The sequence below is a fragment of the Semicossyphus pulcher genome, unplaced genomic scaffold (genome assembly GCF_022749685.1).
Source record: "Semicossyphus pulcher isolate SPU_LCO1_2020_fin unplaced genomic scaffold, fSemPul1.0.p SCAF_26, whole genome shotgun sequence".
NCBI lineage: Eukaryota > Metazoa > Chordata > Actinopteri > Labriformes > Labridae > Semicossyphus > Semicossyphus pulcher.
This window is the reverse complement of record NW_027211700.1, coordinates 4,944,279-4,960,789: the sequence shown is the minus strand read 5'-3', so window position 1 is coordinate 4,960,789 and position 16,511 is coordinate 4,944,279. Positions and strand designations below refer to the sequence as shown.

General features: G+C 43.2%; 1 protein-coding gene across 1 annotated transcript in view; it reads right to left on the bottom strand.

Annotated features, from left to right (window-relative positions):
• clcn2c (chloride channel 2c) overlaps positions 1-16,511 on the bottom strand; it is a 136,065-nt gene that overhangs the window by 96,948 nt on the left and 22,606 nt on the right. The window contains exons 2-3 of the mRNA XM_069676530.1: positions 3,608-3,739; positions 440-568 (exon numbers count right to left, since the gene is read on the bottom strand). Coding sequence (XP_069532631.1) covers positions 440-568; positions 3,608-3,739 — 261 coding nt within the window. The remainder of the gene's footprint in view (positions 1-439; positions 569-3,607; positions 3,740-16,511) is intronic.

Here is a 16,511-nt window from a genome sequence, read left to right as displayed (position 1 = left end):
CAAACTTGACATGTTGAAAACAGATGGCAGGCTGTAGTTTGTGTGTTCTTTTAATGTATTTCAAATAAAAATAAAATTAAATAGTGTTGAAATAACTTAATTATACACGTTTTTATTAATAAAGAGCTTTAGAAAACCTTTTTCCCTCTGGGATACCCCCAAAAAACAGACTACGACTTATATTACAGATATTACGGTACCTTAAGTATCAGCATATTGTCTGTAATATAGGGCTGAAACGAAGTATTTTTAAAACAGATTAGCAGTTATTATGGGTCGAGATTGTTTTTCTGATGGCTCAAATTATTACTTAGTCTTTAATTAATACAAGTTATTAATCTGCACTGCTGTAATATTCACAATATCATGTACCTTAATGTAAGTCTGGCTGTACGCTGTAATCTGTGTGTGTTGTGTTTTGTGTGTGTGTTCGTCGTACCAACAGCCTGCGGGGCGAGAATCTGTGTGAAGCCGGCGGAGAAGGTGATGAGGACCACGGGGTAGGTGACCCAGGCCAGATACTGCAGGAACACGTTACTGTCCAGACCTCCGTACATCCACTTCTGTGCTGTGGACACACACGCACACGCACACACACACGAAACAGGAGAAGACATGTAAACAACAACGGCAAGATAAACACACAAAAATACACAGAGAAGGAAAGAGTCTGTTATGTAAGGTGTTCTGTATATGTCCATGCACAGAGAGGTACATTTAGAGCTGCATTAAAGCTTGTGGGAAACACTCTAAAGCGTGGGCGCACACACACACACACACACACACACACACACACACACACACACACACACACACACACACACACACGCACAGGGCTTAATGTACATCAAGGAGAGCTGTCATATAAACCTTTTAAAAACATGAAAATGTGTGTAGCAGTGAGTGTGTGTTTCCTCAGGACAGGTGCTTTCTCATGTTCTGGATCCAATTAGGAGAACTGTACACCTTAACTGGAACTGAAAGAGTAGGTTAGCTTCTCCTTGAGCGCACGCACACACACACACACACACACACACACACACAGAGCCTGAGAAATCCGTTTGAATTAAAGCTGCTCCCGTAAGATTTCAGATCAGCCCTCACAACTTCCTGCAGCCGTTTAAAGACGTCTGCCTGACTGATAATCCCTCGTTTGCCGTCTCCTCCCTCCGTTTCCTGCATCTACACCTTCAGGAAGACGATGGATGCCATGAGAGGCCTTTCCTCCATCCCGCATGTTTTTCTCTGATCCACCTTGACTCACTCTTCCTGTATTCCTGCTCTTCCCTCTTTAACATCCTCCTGTCTTTAAGACACATCTCCTGCTCTGATCTCCACCGTTTGTCCCCGGGGCTCAATTTAAAAGCTCCCGTGGGGCCTAATAATTCAAATATCTCACATTTAATTGCAACATTGTGCAGATGTTTTGCAAGTAGACAGAGTTCAACTATCTTCCACAATTTCTTGCAATTAAAAATGTTGTATGTCTCTTATTTTTATCCAGCTAAATGAAATGAAGGTGAGAGAGTTGTAGCCCTTTTAAATCTACTGTTTTTTTTATAAAACTCGACTTATAAGCGCAAGTGGAAGTAAGTGGGTCAGAGCACCTGACACATCCAGAACCGGAGCTTCAATAACCTGAATGGTGGTTTTATGATATTGTTCAGAAGTTAATGTCAGTATGAAGTATTTATTGATTGATTGATCTCTTTATTTTAAACATTAAAAACTGAAATAAACGACATCCCTCCATTATCTCCCGTATACTCGACAGGTGTTTAACCAGTCCTGCGTAACAGCTCGGTCTGGTGTGCCTGCGTGCCAGGGTTGAGCCTCGGACAGCCCGGACCAATCGATCTCCCGATTTTAATAACAATGACAAAATATTATTAACAGACTGTATTTACAGAAATGTATTTTGGTCACACAGAAGGTGGAATTGTCGTCATGAACGATAGAAACTCAGAGTGTGACAGCCTTTATAATACTGCGCTGCAGTTCCCACCAGCTCTCTGCAGGCGGTAATATTTTCACTCTCACTGCGCGATGCTGTTAGCGCTGGAGTTTGTGAATTAGGTGCTTCTTGCCACGAGGCTTATTAGCATAGAAAGGGGCTACATTTGCCCCGGGTGTCTGCATAATGACTCATTTAAATATGCACAAACAGCACCAGAGCGTAGAGACGCTGTCTGCTCTGCAGCGGACTCTGTGCGTGCTTCGAGAATGAGTCATTTGCACAAGCTTAGCGGCCACGAAAGCAGCGCAATCCTTTAGTGAATTAGGCCGCCAGTGTCAAAAGAAAAAAGAGAGAGAGAAATAAAAACAACTTTTAAAATGAATAAAACTTTCGTCCTCTCTGTATCTATCAACAACGTTTCTTTGTAGAAGCTTGTGCTGTGTTTCGAAGGCTGACAGCCAGTAGCTGCTCCAGCTCTGGATCACGAGTACAGCCGAGTCTGTGTCTGCACACTCTTTAGTTTTAACACTAGGACCGCCAGGGATCACACTACAGTGTACCTAACACCGCCAACGGGTAAAACTTACCCGCTATTAGAATGCATTGATTTTCAAGGTACAAGGTTAATTTATTTATCATTATACAACACAAAGTTGTGTCATGAAATGCTCGATGTGGTGTCTTTATGCAGCTTATAAAATGACATCATGACAATGAAATATGTATATATAACAATTTATGACCTGAGGAGCAACTCGATGACACACAGTAGTAGAAAAAAAGGCGTTGCCATAGCAACATACAATGTATCGATCTAGAAGCGCAAAATTAATAGCGCGGAAATGACAGCGTTCTATATCTGGGTAAATTTGACCCGCTGGCTGTTATAGGTATAAATGGCCATTTTTACAATAGGGGGCGCTACCGAACACGCCACCGAGAGGTCAAAGACTGGGGGGGGCTTGAATATTTCCTGGAAAACAAGTTACACACAATCAAAAGACAGCTGTGGGTAAATTTTACCTGTTGGTGGTTCTAGTGTTGATACTGTTCACAGTCCAGTGTTTGTATCATTCAGGCTATAAATGTCCTTCTGATGTATGTGAGTCCTGTTCTACTACAGAGAATGTTAATACCAGTTTAAAGACCTTTCTATTCTCTCTCTTTAAACTCGGTCTGATGCCGCCTCATCGTTTCCTCTGGCTTTTACTCCGTTGTAAAATAAATGTAAAACAATGAATTGCTTGTATTGTATTCTTTCTTCAGTCTGTAAAGCACTTTGGGTAATCGCCTGTTTTTAAATGTGCTTTATAAAGAAAAATGACTTGACTTGATCGTGTTTTAATGTTATCATAGATATTTTGGATTCGATTTATGATGTATACGTACAAAAAAGCATCTAATTTTCCTGGTTATTTTTTAAAGGAGACTTTAAAGCACTTTGAAAGAAACCCATTTCAGTTATGGCACTGATAAATAATATGACTTTTATCTGTTCTTTTTCTCTTCTCCTCCAATATCCTGCCTATCTGGATCTATCGCACCTCTCCAGTCCAAACTATTCATCCTTTACCTCTGAGATCAAGCTTATCAACGCTGGTCATGCCCCAAACTTGTAGGAACCAAATCCCTCCCTCCCCCCTCCCTCACCTTGTAGACAGATGGCGATGCAGAAGTCCACCACCCAGCTGACCAGGGCCATGAGGAGTCCCAGCAGGATGAGGAAGATCCAGTCCTCCCCGACCCGCGAGATCAGGAACTTCTGACAGCGAACCGTGCAGACTACAGGGAAGGCAGGAACATGACATAACATGTTAGGGACTACAAAAACACACACTAAAAACTACATTTCCCAGGATGTTGCATTGAGGTTTGAAAAATGGAACTAGTCAGCCACTAGACACTGAACACAACAAAACTGGAAAGAACGGAGCGTGGGAATATTAGTAACACTTCATTTTACAATCAAATGATTTTCTATTAAAAAAAAAGCTTGATGTGAAATGTTTAATGTTGATTATAATGGAATTATTGACTTATGTTCACAGGCTGTTATTGATCTTGATAGGAATGTCCTTTTTAGTCATATTTTGGCTCCTTTCCAGGAAATGTTTAGGAGATTTTATGAGACCTGTAAAAAGCAGCTTTGAAGATAATTACTTTTGGCAAGGTTGTGTTTTCAGAAAAGTACTTATATCCCCCCTCCAGTGAACATGAAGTGTTTAACCGTGTAAACATCTCCATGTGGTGTTCTTCATGTGCTACAAGACATATCAGGGACAACATCAGCAGTCATCTCCATGGCTGGGCCTGTCTGCTTTTAAACTGCAGTGTACCAAGGACAGGCTGAACAACACGTTTTCAGATTGGCAGGTTTGAGACGTCACAAACCTAAGGAGCCAATCCCGTTAATGGACGGGGCGACGCTATGCATATCATTACGTGTAACCTATGGCAACCACTTCAGCGATGCGCGAGCCAGCTGTAACCGTCATCGTCATTTTTGCAAACTCACTACTGACTACTAATGCTAACGTTACCACTACTGATGACTACATTTCAAGCTAGCTAGGTTTCAACAAGTTGCCACTAAACGACGGCAGAGACGTGTTTTGTTTTCGGCTGTAATTTTATGAAAGGAGAAACGTCGTACATAGTGGGCGGGACGATTCAGATTCAGTCATTTTTGATGAGGGAGAAGGAGGAGATGCCTCCAGAGGATTTTTTACAAGGTAATTAAATCAGACACAATTTATTATTTCAAGCAGAGCATTTTACAAGTCTCAAAACAAGACTGCAGCTGCTTGATTGATTTTTACGAGCAGGTAACTGATACCTTTCGTGGAAAAATAAATTGTCGAATGCATATAAATTTTGTGGATTATTCTTGTAGCCGTCACAATGTCTCTCCCATGTTTAGTCCCTTGCTGTGCTTTTTTTTGATGGCTTACAGACTGATAGCCGCAATATGTCACTTGATAAGGTTTTGCTTTACTTTAAGTAGATATCATCGTGGCTCTCTCTTCAGTAAAACAGTTTTTTAATCAGGTAATTTGTTTTGTTGATTCAGTCATTGAATGTTACAGACATGCTGGATTTATCAAAGGTGTGAGCGTCGTCAACAACAAACCATTCACCAAAACAAGGACAGAGACGCTGAAGTGATGGAGATATTTGTTTATTACTAAGTTATCAGTGGTTGTTTATTTATATATATATACTCACCTGCCTCACATTAACACAACGTTGTCTTTTAAGCTGTACAAATATTAGACTTGTTAAAGAATGCTGGGATGTTATTTGACCTCAAACCAACTCTGACCAACTACGTCGAGCAGATGTTACGACACAACGCTTGTTATAATCTTGTGTTAAGAACATATGGCCTAAAAGGTGATGCCGCAGGAGACTGAAGAGAAAACAGACTGAACTGTTCTACAACACAGATCATTGTATGTCAAACACGCAGCACATAAGCAGATCGAGGCACTACAAAGCGTGTAGCATGTAGTCAATCACATCGGCTATACTCACCTTTAAGCAACAGGAACCTCAGATTGAGGGCTTATGTACTTTAACACTCTGTTACTAATTGTCTAATTGTTGGAACAAAACATTTGTTAGATGGCCACTCATTAGGATACACATGCACAGACTGTAATTCAGAAAGCCTCTTGTTCACACCAGATTTCTCTTCTCCCCTCCTCCTCCCTCCTCCTCCCTCCTCCTCTCCCCCGTCCTCCAGGCCTGTCCTCGTTTCCCTTCCCTCCACTGCAGTGAAATGACACTTGGAAGCAGTGGGGTGCCCCTCACACTAATGACACACACACACACACACACACACACACACACACATACACACACAGTATTTGTTTCTTCTCCCATGTTTCTTCTTTCATCTCCGGCATTAGGAACCAATCATGCTTATGCAACACTATTTGTCAGTAATCTTTGGTACGTCAGTGAACCCCAGAAAACCAAACCCAAGTTATTTCCTTTTTTGCAGTAAAATGTAGAATCTGTAGGCGAGTGGATTTTAGTACAGAAAGTGTGCTGGTTGACATTTGTGGAACGCTTGTAGTCCGAGTAGTACGTGGTTGACGTGTCTGTGTGGAGAGCAAAAGCAGACGGAACATAATCCAATGAATGACATCCCGGCTCCCATCGGCGTCATCTGACGATGATTTATCTTATTAATCTCTATAAACAGACATCTGCAGCAAGTTCAGCAACAATCTGCTCTAGATCAAAATCCGCCTGACGCTGTGCCGATCAGCGTTTAGATTTCCCAACTTCCTGGAATGCGTCAGAATTGATCGATCGGACCTCCGTTCAACAAACATCTCATGTTAAAGTAGTTTTCTTCTCCTCTTGAGGACAGACCTGACAAAGCTTCATGTTGTTCCTAATCTGCATCATGATGTTGTTATTTCAGCAAACTGAAGAGCCGTTAATTAAAGTCGATCACAAGAAAATCTGTTTCTTTCTCGGCTTCATCCCGCTGAAGTAAGCCAGAGTGCAGCCTCTGTGTAACTTACTGTTTACGGTGAAACTGAGACTCAGCACAGACAGATGAACGGGCGCTCCTCCGGGGGATGTGATGAACCAAGACATGACAGTCGCTTCTCAAGCTGCTAACTGGACTGTAAACAATGCAGCGCACGGAGAAGGAAGGCCTGGCTGGAAGTGATTTATCGCTAAACGCTGGCTAAACGGGACATGCCAGACATGTTCACAGTCACTCTTAGAGGCTATGTCGTCATCAGACTGTAGCCGATGGATTCTGAGATTGAATTAAAAGGAGCAATTCTCCCTGGAAAAAGCCACTGTAAGTCAAAGCTGGTGTTCTCTGTAATCGATAGAAGCAATAATTGGAGAAAGTTGTACAAACAGCTGGTGGTTTCGCCCATTCTACATTCCTACAACACCCAGAGTGCATTGCGCCCCTCCCTCTGAAAGGAACGGCCCAGCGAGAGACGCTGGAGTGAAATACTACTGTTTCCCACTCAAGGGCATCGATCGCTGCAGGCGGTACAGAATCTGAAACACGACGAGAATATACCTGTGGATCGTCTAAAGATCTTCAGGTCTGCAGTCTACATTTCACACCTGACGATTTTGAACGAGACATGACATCAGAGGCGGGCGTCATAGATTGAGGAAGTGTATCTTAGCGAGCTCCCTGGCCTCCGCCAGATGACGCGTTTTAAGTAGTCTGGCGGAGGTTTTCCAGGGCCCATTGGAGAAGCAGATAGCGTCCTCCAAAGGCACAGAGCGACATTGCATTTTTTTCCTACTATAATGGCATTCGCTCCCCGTAATAACATGATAGGACTGAGGTTGAAAATCGGCAAACTGGCCCTTTAATTTGTTTAGTCTAAAAAGTATATGAAAAAAAATACTTTTAATGGGTAAGCAGCTAAAATGTAAAACAAAGAACATTCTGTAAAACGTAAAATCAAACACATTTGTGACTTTGAGGCGAAACTGACACCTCTGCTTCACCGACAGACGGGGAGGCGGGGTGAGAGAAGGGGACAACGAGGGTGAGAGAGAGCACGAAGGGGAGAGAAAGAGGGCAGGAGGTGAAAGACGAATGCTGCAGGGACGGGGAAAAAAAGATACACACCAACATGCTTACAACACAGATACATGCGCACGCTCCAATTAACACCTTCAGGATGTCTCACACACACACGGTTACGGAAGCGGTGACGAAACAAACACACACTCATCGATTCTTTCTGTCGCTCGACAGACAGTCATGTGACACTTCTGAGAAACAGGCTTTGTGCATGAGTATATTTAGATATATGAGCGTGAACATGTGTGTGTGCGTGTGTGTTAGTGTGTGCTTGTGCGTCATCTCACCCACAGGCCTTCTGTGTTCTTGGACCCCTTCTGTCATCCAGACAGTAGTCAATGTAAATGACTGTAAGTGTGTGTGTTTGTGTCTGAGAGCATGCATGTGTGCAGACGTGAAACATGGACAGTGTGTGTGTGTGCGTGCGCGCGTGTGTGTGTCTAGCAGCAAATGTAATCTTGTATTTTTGGAGATGTAATTTAGTTAGCTCTGTCTGTGCTGTTATTGCTTAATAGCTTTTTTTCTGCAGTGCACGCGCGCACACACACACACACACACACACACACACACACACACACACACACACACACACACACACACACACACACACACACACACACACACACACACACACACACACACACACACACCTGCAGACTGGTTGCTGACTTTATTCTTCATGGCATGCAATAAGCAGCATACTAGTTCCCAATCACTCCCATTGCCTTCTGACTCACCCTCTGCACCACTCTCCCCTTTCATCCCTCCCCTCCCTGATCCAATCATCCCTCGCTCCCTCTCTCCTCCCTCTCTCCTCCACCTCTTCTTCTTCTTCTTCTTCTGCTAATCACATTCAACCTCTGACTCTACCTCTCATCTTCTCCTCTCCCTCCCTGCCTCCCTACACGCCTCCTTTCCACGCTCGTTGCACTCTCACCTCTCTCTCTCTCTCTCTCTCTCTCTCTCTGTCTGTTATTTCCATTCTTGCTTGCCCACTTGCTCGCCCTCTCCTTTCCAAGAGACATAATGCCCACATACCTGCTGAGACTAATTTAGGTTGCCTTGGATACACAGTGCATCTACTTCCTCGGCCTTGCATGAGGAAGCTGTGTGAGTGTGTGGACATGTGTGCCTGTTTTTGTTTTACAGTTTTAAAGAAACTCTAATTAAAGGGCCGTTCCAGCAAATTAAACACTTCTTCTGTTTAAGGTATTTGCAAATGAAGTATTTAACAGAGGTGTGAAACCATGTTTTTAAAAGGAACAATGACATATGTTGTTACCAGGATGAAAAAAAGCAACTTTATTTTATTGTGCAGAAAGAATATTTTATTATCCAGATGGTTTGAAGAGTCTTTGAGGATTTCTTAAGTGCAGTACTTGTTGTGGAGTGACCCTGTGTGTGTTTCAAAGAGCGAAAATTGGATGCTTCACTGTGATGAATTACAGGCAGATTCATAGAGGTTACTTTATGTGCTAACTGACTGCAACAAAAGCTGGCCTTTCAGCTTAAAGTAATAACCTCGAAGATTTTCATTTAAATAAATGTCTGTTAAGTCTCTATCTATCGCTGAACGAGGTAACACAATGGTGACAGAGCCTGTGGCCCGCTGATGAAAGCCTTTGTATTTGCAGTATTACAGACTGAGTGTCACAAGCGGCGCCCAGTTAGTGACGCGTTTTCCATCAGCCAGCAGTGGTTGGTCTGCCAGAGAGGGTAGGCGGAGCTAAGCGGCTGCTTTTCCGCTCTCTGCAAGTGTTGCGAGTAAACAGTAATCTACTATGGCTGAACAAACAAAGAAAAGATGGATGACTACAGATACAACTTCAACTAGAAGTGAAAATCCAAAGAAAAAGAAACAAACTCGACGCTCAGATGAAGCAAACAGTCTGAAAAGGAAAGCGACCGTCAGCCAGGAAAATCAAGAGTTACAACCGGAGCCAACCGTGGACGTCACACATGCAGCACTGTGTGGATATCTGGGAAGTGTGCTCCTGCAGTTACCGTTTATCGTCAGAGGTGTCGCCAAAGAGAACGAAACTGAGATCTTCGAGGTTACCATAGAAACTGAAGAAATCCGCAAAAGCTTAAATGGTAATGTAAGTCGGTGACCAAAGTGTTTTTGCACAATACATTTCATATTGTGCATTTGTTGTTTTTGAGATATGTTCTTTGTGTCTTATGAGTTAAAGGGAGTTTTGATGTGCAATAGAAACAAGGTGCAGACTGTTATCTTTGCTTATTGTGATGTCATTTTTGAGATCTTCCCGTAAATCTGCTCAACCTAAAGGTTATTTTTTTTTAGATCAGTTTCTGGGGTGCGGGTTTAGCTCAGTCTGTAGAGCAGGCACCCCGGATACAGAGGCTACAGTCCTTAACACAGCGGCCACAGGTTTGACTCTCGCCCTCGGCCCTTTGCTGCGTGTCATCCCTCACTCTCTTCTCCCCGTATTTCCGGTCTCTCTTCAGCTTTCCTATAAATAAAGGAAGCGGCCAAAAAGTTTCAACAGGTTTGTGCACATAACAATCTCCCATGGCCGCATTGTCATCCCAGCAGATGCCTCGGCTTCCTGCTCCAAAGGATGAAGGCTTTAAGTATTAAAGTTTTTATCTTCCATTAATTTAAACAGGATTATGCAAACAAGGGTCCATTAAATTTCACGTCTGACACCTGCTGGCTTCATTAGAAATTATATTTCTGCATACCTGCAGACATTTTTAATAAGAATAGATCTTAAGCATGTAAGACAAGGGGCTCACAGAAGAGACATTCATCACGTTTACATGACATGATGAATCAAGCTGCACCATATCCATCATCTCAGAGACGGACGGAGCGAACATACCAAGAGTCCTTTTTAATAAGAGGACAGAATCTGAAGAACACACATACGGAGTGAGATTATTAACTGATGGCAGGAGGTAAGCAGACACACACACACACACACATACACACACACACACACCAGTGCAGATTCCCAGCTGACGCTCCCTCATAAAAAAACAGTTATTTAAATGAGCCCTCGTTTGTGATGCAAGGTGGCAGCTACATGTGTGTAAGGGGTCAAAGAGCCGGCCATTAAAGCTCGGTTCTGCACAGTCATGCCGATGAGGCCTCTCCCCATTTCATGTGCATGTGCCCCCACATTCATTATGTGGCTTCGTACATGAGGGGGGATTCGATTAGTAATGCCTGACTGTGTTTGAAACCACCAACTTAATAAGATTAGAGTTAAAGGAAATCTGACCATTCAGCTGCTTTGTGCGATACAGAGGGAGGGGTAAGATATGTGCAGCACAGCCCAGCTGGATGTAAAGTACAGAAGAGCAGGAGACGAGTTTTAAAAGGTCAGACAAAAGGTGTGGACCCTCAGCTCCCTCAGAGTTCAGCACTTTCAGGACGGGTTGCAATCAGTCGACAAAAAGACGAACACATCTGAACCTGACTCATGAATGTGTCCGTCGAATCGAGCTCGGCTGTCCAAACGAAGCTCTGACTGATTCGCCGCACCGAACATTACTTCCATTTCTATCGTTTAATCGCATGATGGATTTTGGTTTAGCGAGTGAGCTAACATGAGCAGCAGCTCGGCTTGCAGCCCCTGAAGGGCCCACCAATGTGCAGCAGAGAAACACTGACTTTTAATTAGAAACTGCTTTATTTAGTGTCTCACTGGTTTTTATGACGAGCAAGGTCTGTGTGGTTTGGAGAGGAGGAGACCTCTGTGGATAATTCGTCTCCCATTAAAAACCGGGAATCCTGTGTTGGGTGTCGAAGGAGGACTCATTTCTAACTTTAAACTGCTTTATTTAGTGTTTTACCGGTTTTTATTTCTGGGTCCGTTTGTTTTAAAGAGGAAGAGCGGATAATTCAGCTCATGAACCAAGAACAAAAGTTTCACTTCCTGCTTTGTTACGTTACCTTTGGATTGCTCTGTGTACAATAATGCAGCTAAAAAAGTGCAGATATTTAACTGACAAAATGGGGGGTGGGGAGTGGGGGATGACATGCACCAAATTAGGCTTGGGCAGTATCCGTTTTTTCATACCGCAACACCTTCCTGCCGTATTACCGGGTATAAGGTGTGTGAAGGTGTATGAGGGCTGGAAAACTGCGGAGCGGCTGGTTGGAGGGGGAGGTCCAATTACTTGGACATGTCTTGCTACACAACACAGGATCACATGAAATGCTAACATAAATCATACGACTTGGACGCACACACACACGACAACAACAGCAGTTGGTCGCCTATCTCTTTTCTTGTCGCTGATCTCTTCTCTTATCACTGTGCGTGCCCCATTTTTTAACGGAAAAATTAGCGTCTGGATTTTTGATGGTATTGAAATTCATACCGTTGGGATTTGTAAATATCCGCCCAATACCGCCCAAGCCTACACCCAATGATCGGCAGACTGGGAGATTCAAACCTGCGGACTGTATCCTCTGTATATGGAGTGCTTGCTCTACCAACTGAGCTGAACCTGCGCCCCTCCACTGGTGATTTAAACCATCGACTTTTAGGGGCCCGCTGTGGGGATAAATGAGAGGTAAGCTTTGGATATGGCTCTCAGATCGCTCAAAGTTCGCTTCTGTTAACAAATTAGCAGATAAAAGTTGATCAAAGTTGGCAAAGTTTCAGTGCAGATTTACCTGAGCGATTCGACTGATCCCTGCGATTCCACTGAAATAAACTTAATGTGTAAATGAGCCGCTGCAGCAGATAAAGAGGAAAGGAAAGGCGGCACAGGGGAGAATGAAGTTAAGCGCGAGAAAAGAAGGGCAAAAACTAACAAGACAAATTGGCCCCCACAGACAGAAAGAAGAAACAATGTAGGAGTAATAAAACCAACAATGCATCTGTAAATGGTTCCTCTGGTACTTAATACGGCCATTTCCATTCCCTCAGCACACCATAACTGGAGCATCTCCGCCTTGCTCTCCTCTCCCTTCCTCCACATTTATCCATTCATTAATCCATCCATCTATCCCTCCTCCGCTCCCTCCCTCGTGTTGATGCGTTCTCTATGCTAATGAGATGTAAAAGGAGGTGATGTTTATGTAAATGTGCTGTAACGTCGTCGGTCCCGGGCGAGCGGGCAAAGCATCTCGCCTCGCACTCAATCACTGCGTTCGCTCGGCGAGGAACGGCGCTCGCGACACCCGTCTTATGGCTGCAGTACAATGTCTGTTTAATGAGGTGTAATAATATCCACACAAACACAAACGGGCCAAAGTTATTATGCAAAAACAGCTGCAGCATCCCTCTTTAATCGTTTCTGGAGAGTCTGCGATGTTTAACGTTTCTTCAGAGAGCAGCACTAAAACCCTGAGATACTCGTTTTCTCATCTTAAAGCAGAGAGACGAGAAAAGTTACCAAATATAATCAGGTGCATTTGTTTCACATGTTGCCAAACTAAGTTCTTCCCAAGAAAAAAATGAGGTTTGTTTTCCTGAAGTTTCACAACGCTAAGGGAGCAGGAACTTTAATGTGCTGAACATGTGAGGATACAGTCTGAGGTTGCTAATGCTAACGATGCTAACACTTTTTCTGCATCAGGTTTAACTTACAGTGCAAAGCTTCACATGGCAATTTATAGACCCATTCCTGACCTCAATTTGTCATCCTAAGTTCAAGCCATAGGTAAACTTGCATGTGTATGATAATGATTTAATTATCGAGATAAAAATTTTGCGGGGCTCAGAAATTAGCCCGATCAAAAGCTGAGAAAGAAACAGCAACATTGTTCACACTGTGCTAAATAACAGAGACAAGAAATCTGTAATAACACACGCACCAATGGGGTCATCTTGTAATTACAACACTTGCTAAAGTGCAAATTATTCTGAATTTGTCTGCGAACTAGCAAGGAGACTTCATGGTTATAAATCCTTATTCACATTGCGCCGTACCGCTCATCGTGTATAAATTCGCACTACCTCCATACAGTCACTACTCAATGTTGCAGTGTACAGTTGTAATTTTAATAGCCTTAATGTTCACGAAAGCCTTTCAACCTGAGCCTATCAGGACACTTTCTACTGACTACTACAACTTAACCAATGGAAAGCATGGGCTTGACAGCACCTGCAGTACAGCCTCATGCTTTTCTTAAAGGCCTGTGTCCACTAACGGTGTTTTCATCGCTGGCAGGGCCCACCGGCCCTTTCTGTTGCTAGGTTACGAGGTTGACTCACGGAACTTGTGCTTCCCTTTTTAGTGACCGTTAAGTCTGTTTTAAATTGCTCGGTATGCTTAATGTTTGCTTTTACTGGAGGAAATTTGACAAAGAAAACGATGGAGAGGAACCGTGTCCTGGCGTTAGCAGCCACTCTACACCTGGAAATTGTACCCTTGGAAAAACGAGTCTGGATGCATGAGATCAATGTCAGTGAGTGATTTTGATTGGTCGGTGAGGGAGAAGTGTCATTGACATGCACGGGGGTGTTACAAAAGTATGACAAAAAACAGCTGATGCTGAGGACGTTATCCTCGTTAACTTTTGGATTTTATTTGTTTCTGTTTTATTTTGTTATTCACACCCTTGTGATGTTGTACTTCCTGTATCCCGTGTTTCCTGCCACCTGCGTCAGCTCGGCTCTACTTGGCCTCACCCGTGTCTCGTCTTCCCCTGATTGTGTGTGTACGTGCACCCCGGCTGTCTTCCCTCATGTTGCGTCACGTTACTGCCCTCAGTGTCAGAAATATCATCCTCGTGCATCCTCATTCTGAGGCCTCCTGATACTCAGGCTGAAACCGACAGATTTCAGGGTGGACTACTGATGACCCACTCTCTGCTTCTACCTTCATGATCAACACTAAATCAGAACATTACAGACTTTTAAGCCTCTGGTTAATTGTCTCGAGACATCTGTGTCTTAACTTTCTGAGCACCAAAGTTTTTCTACCATTTTTAAACCTCAGATCAATACAGCTTCTCATCTGTAACCAAACACACACTCAAAGATCGATACCACACTCCTAACATTAACTAATGAATGTATTTGGGCCTCAGGGTGATCGGATTGATTCTGAGGATTCTGATATTTTCATCCAATGTCCAATATTTATCAATCAGACAGTTTTGATGCCCGCGCAAGCACGCGCACACTCCAGCAGAATAAGTAAGACAGCCGTCAATATTATCGTACTTAGGATCAATAACAGGATTCGAGAAGTCTACTGTCAGATTTAAAGATTATCTTTTTTATTTAATGCAGTTTTTATCTTTTATCTTTTACCTATACTACCCACGATGCAATTCAACAGATCACGGTCACACAAAAGGCAAACACTCTTTGTGTCACGATCAAAACAGTGTATAAGTTATTGAAACAGGCCGACAGCTTTTAGAAGCTTCTGGGCCCAGTTGTTTTAAGGTCAGATTAAAGCAATCGGATCGGATAAAATCTTGAAAACGGGTTGTTTAAAACTTTTTTGTAGGATTGTGATAACTTCCAAAAATTCAGGACCCTGATCCAAGAAGAGGGGGGCGTTTCAGGCTGGATTACAGGAGCAAAATGTAAGACAACTTTTAAGCTGCTCAAACAAAACCCGATTCACGATGATGTTGATACTTTACATATATTTTGTTTATATTTTGCTCTTGAAGCGCTACGGTGACATAGTGGATGAGGTAGACATTAAGGTTGTGGAAAAATAAAGGATTTCGTAATATATTTCGCCAAACAGCTTTTAATATCAAAAATCACATTTTCAAATAAATGCAACTGGATACTTTATATTGTGTGGATTGTGGCGCCCCCTGTGGACAAAGCATGAAGTCCCATTTACTTCCCTGGTTATCCAGATTATGTAATCCTTAAAAGTCTGTATCTGGTTGATCCTGTCCAGTTTTCTTTGAAAAACCAGGATCAAAGTCAGACGGATTACCTGACCCTGGAAAAAGATCAGGATCGTTCTTATTCGGATGAAACCTTCTGAACAACAGGGCCCTGGATTTAAACAGCAACAGATCGTCAGTCGATGGCTTCTTAAACATTTACTTTTGTACCCAAAAATTCTAAATATAGATTTAATTAAATTGAAACAAAAGAATAAACTTCTGTTTTCCCAATTAAATGATAAATGATGATGAAGATTACGATCGCTGCATGGACACTGAGGCCGGGATTACGTGAATCATAAAACAGTCATATGATTTCTCTGCACTACGAACAAACTGACGCGTACGCAGAGGCACAATTAAAGTTTGTGTGCACACGGTTTAAATGTGTTCCTCTTTGTGTTTGTGTGTGTGTGTGTGTGTGCGTGCATCCCGATCACACGGGGGAGAGGTAAGTCGTCTCATTTCCTGGATGAAAGCCTGCTGAAAAGCCGAGGGACCTGCTGCTTCCTCTCTGCACTGCACTTCTCCTCTCTCGTCGGCCTCTCTCACTCCATCTCAATTGATTTTATCCATCCCATCGTCACACCTTTGCCACCAACTCCCCCTCCATCTCTTTCTTTTTATCCCTCCCTCCACTCTCTATTAGCTTTTACTACCTCTGCCCACCTCCTTCTTACGCTGTGTTTCCACCTCCTTCTCCTTTAAATCATCTTTCCATTTCCGCTCTGCATCTTTTCATTCCTCCTTCCCCCCTCTCTCTCTCTCTCTCTCTCTCTCCTGCTCTCTTTATTTTGCCCACCCCCTCCCATCCGCGCTGTTGCCGAGTCAGCACTTCCGCTCTGCAGTACTCTGCAGACACACAAGCGCGCTGATTTACACTTCTACACCCGTGCAACCAGTTTCAGAGCATTTCCAATCGCACATACATTTGCTATCCTTTAAACTGACGGCAACACACACACACACACATGCACACACTATACACACATGTTTAGTGTTTGTGAGGTTGCTTGCAGCGTGTGCGGAGAAATGAAGCGAACACGCCATCAATCTTGGGAGAAACAACAAGTATTAAAAGTTGCAGGTGAATGCACAATAAGGAAAACACACACAGCACAAAG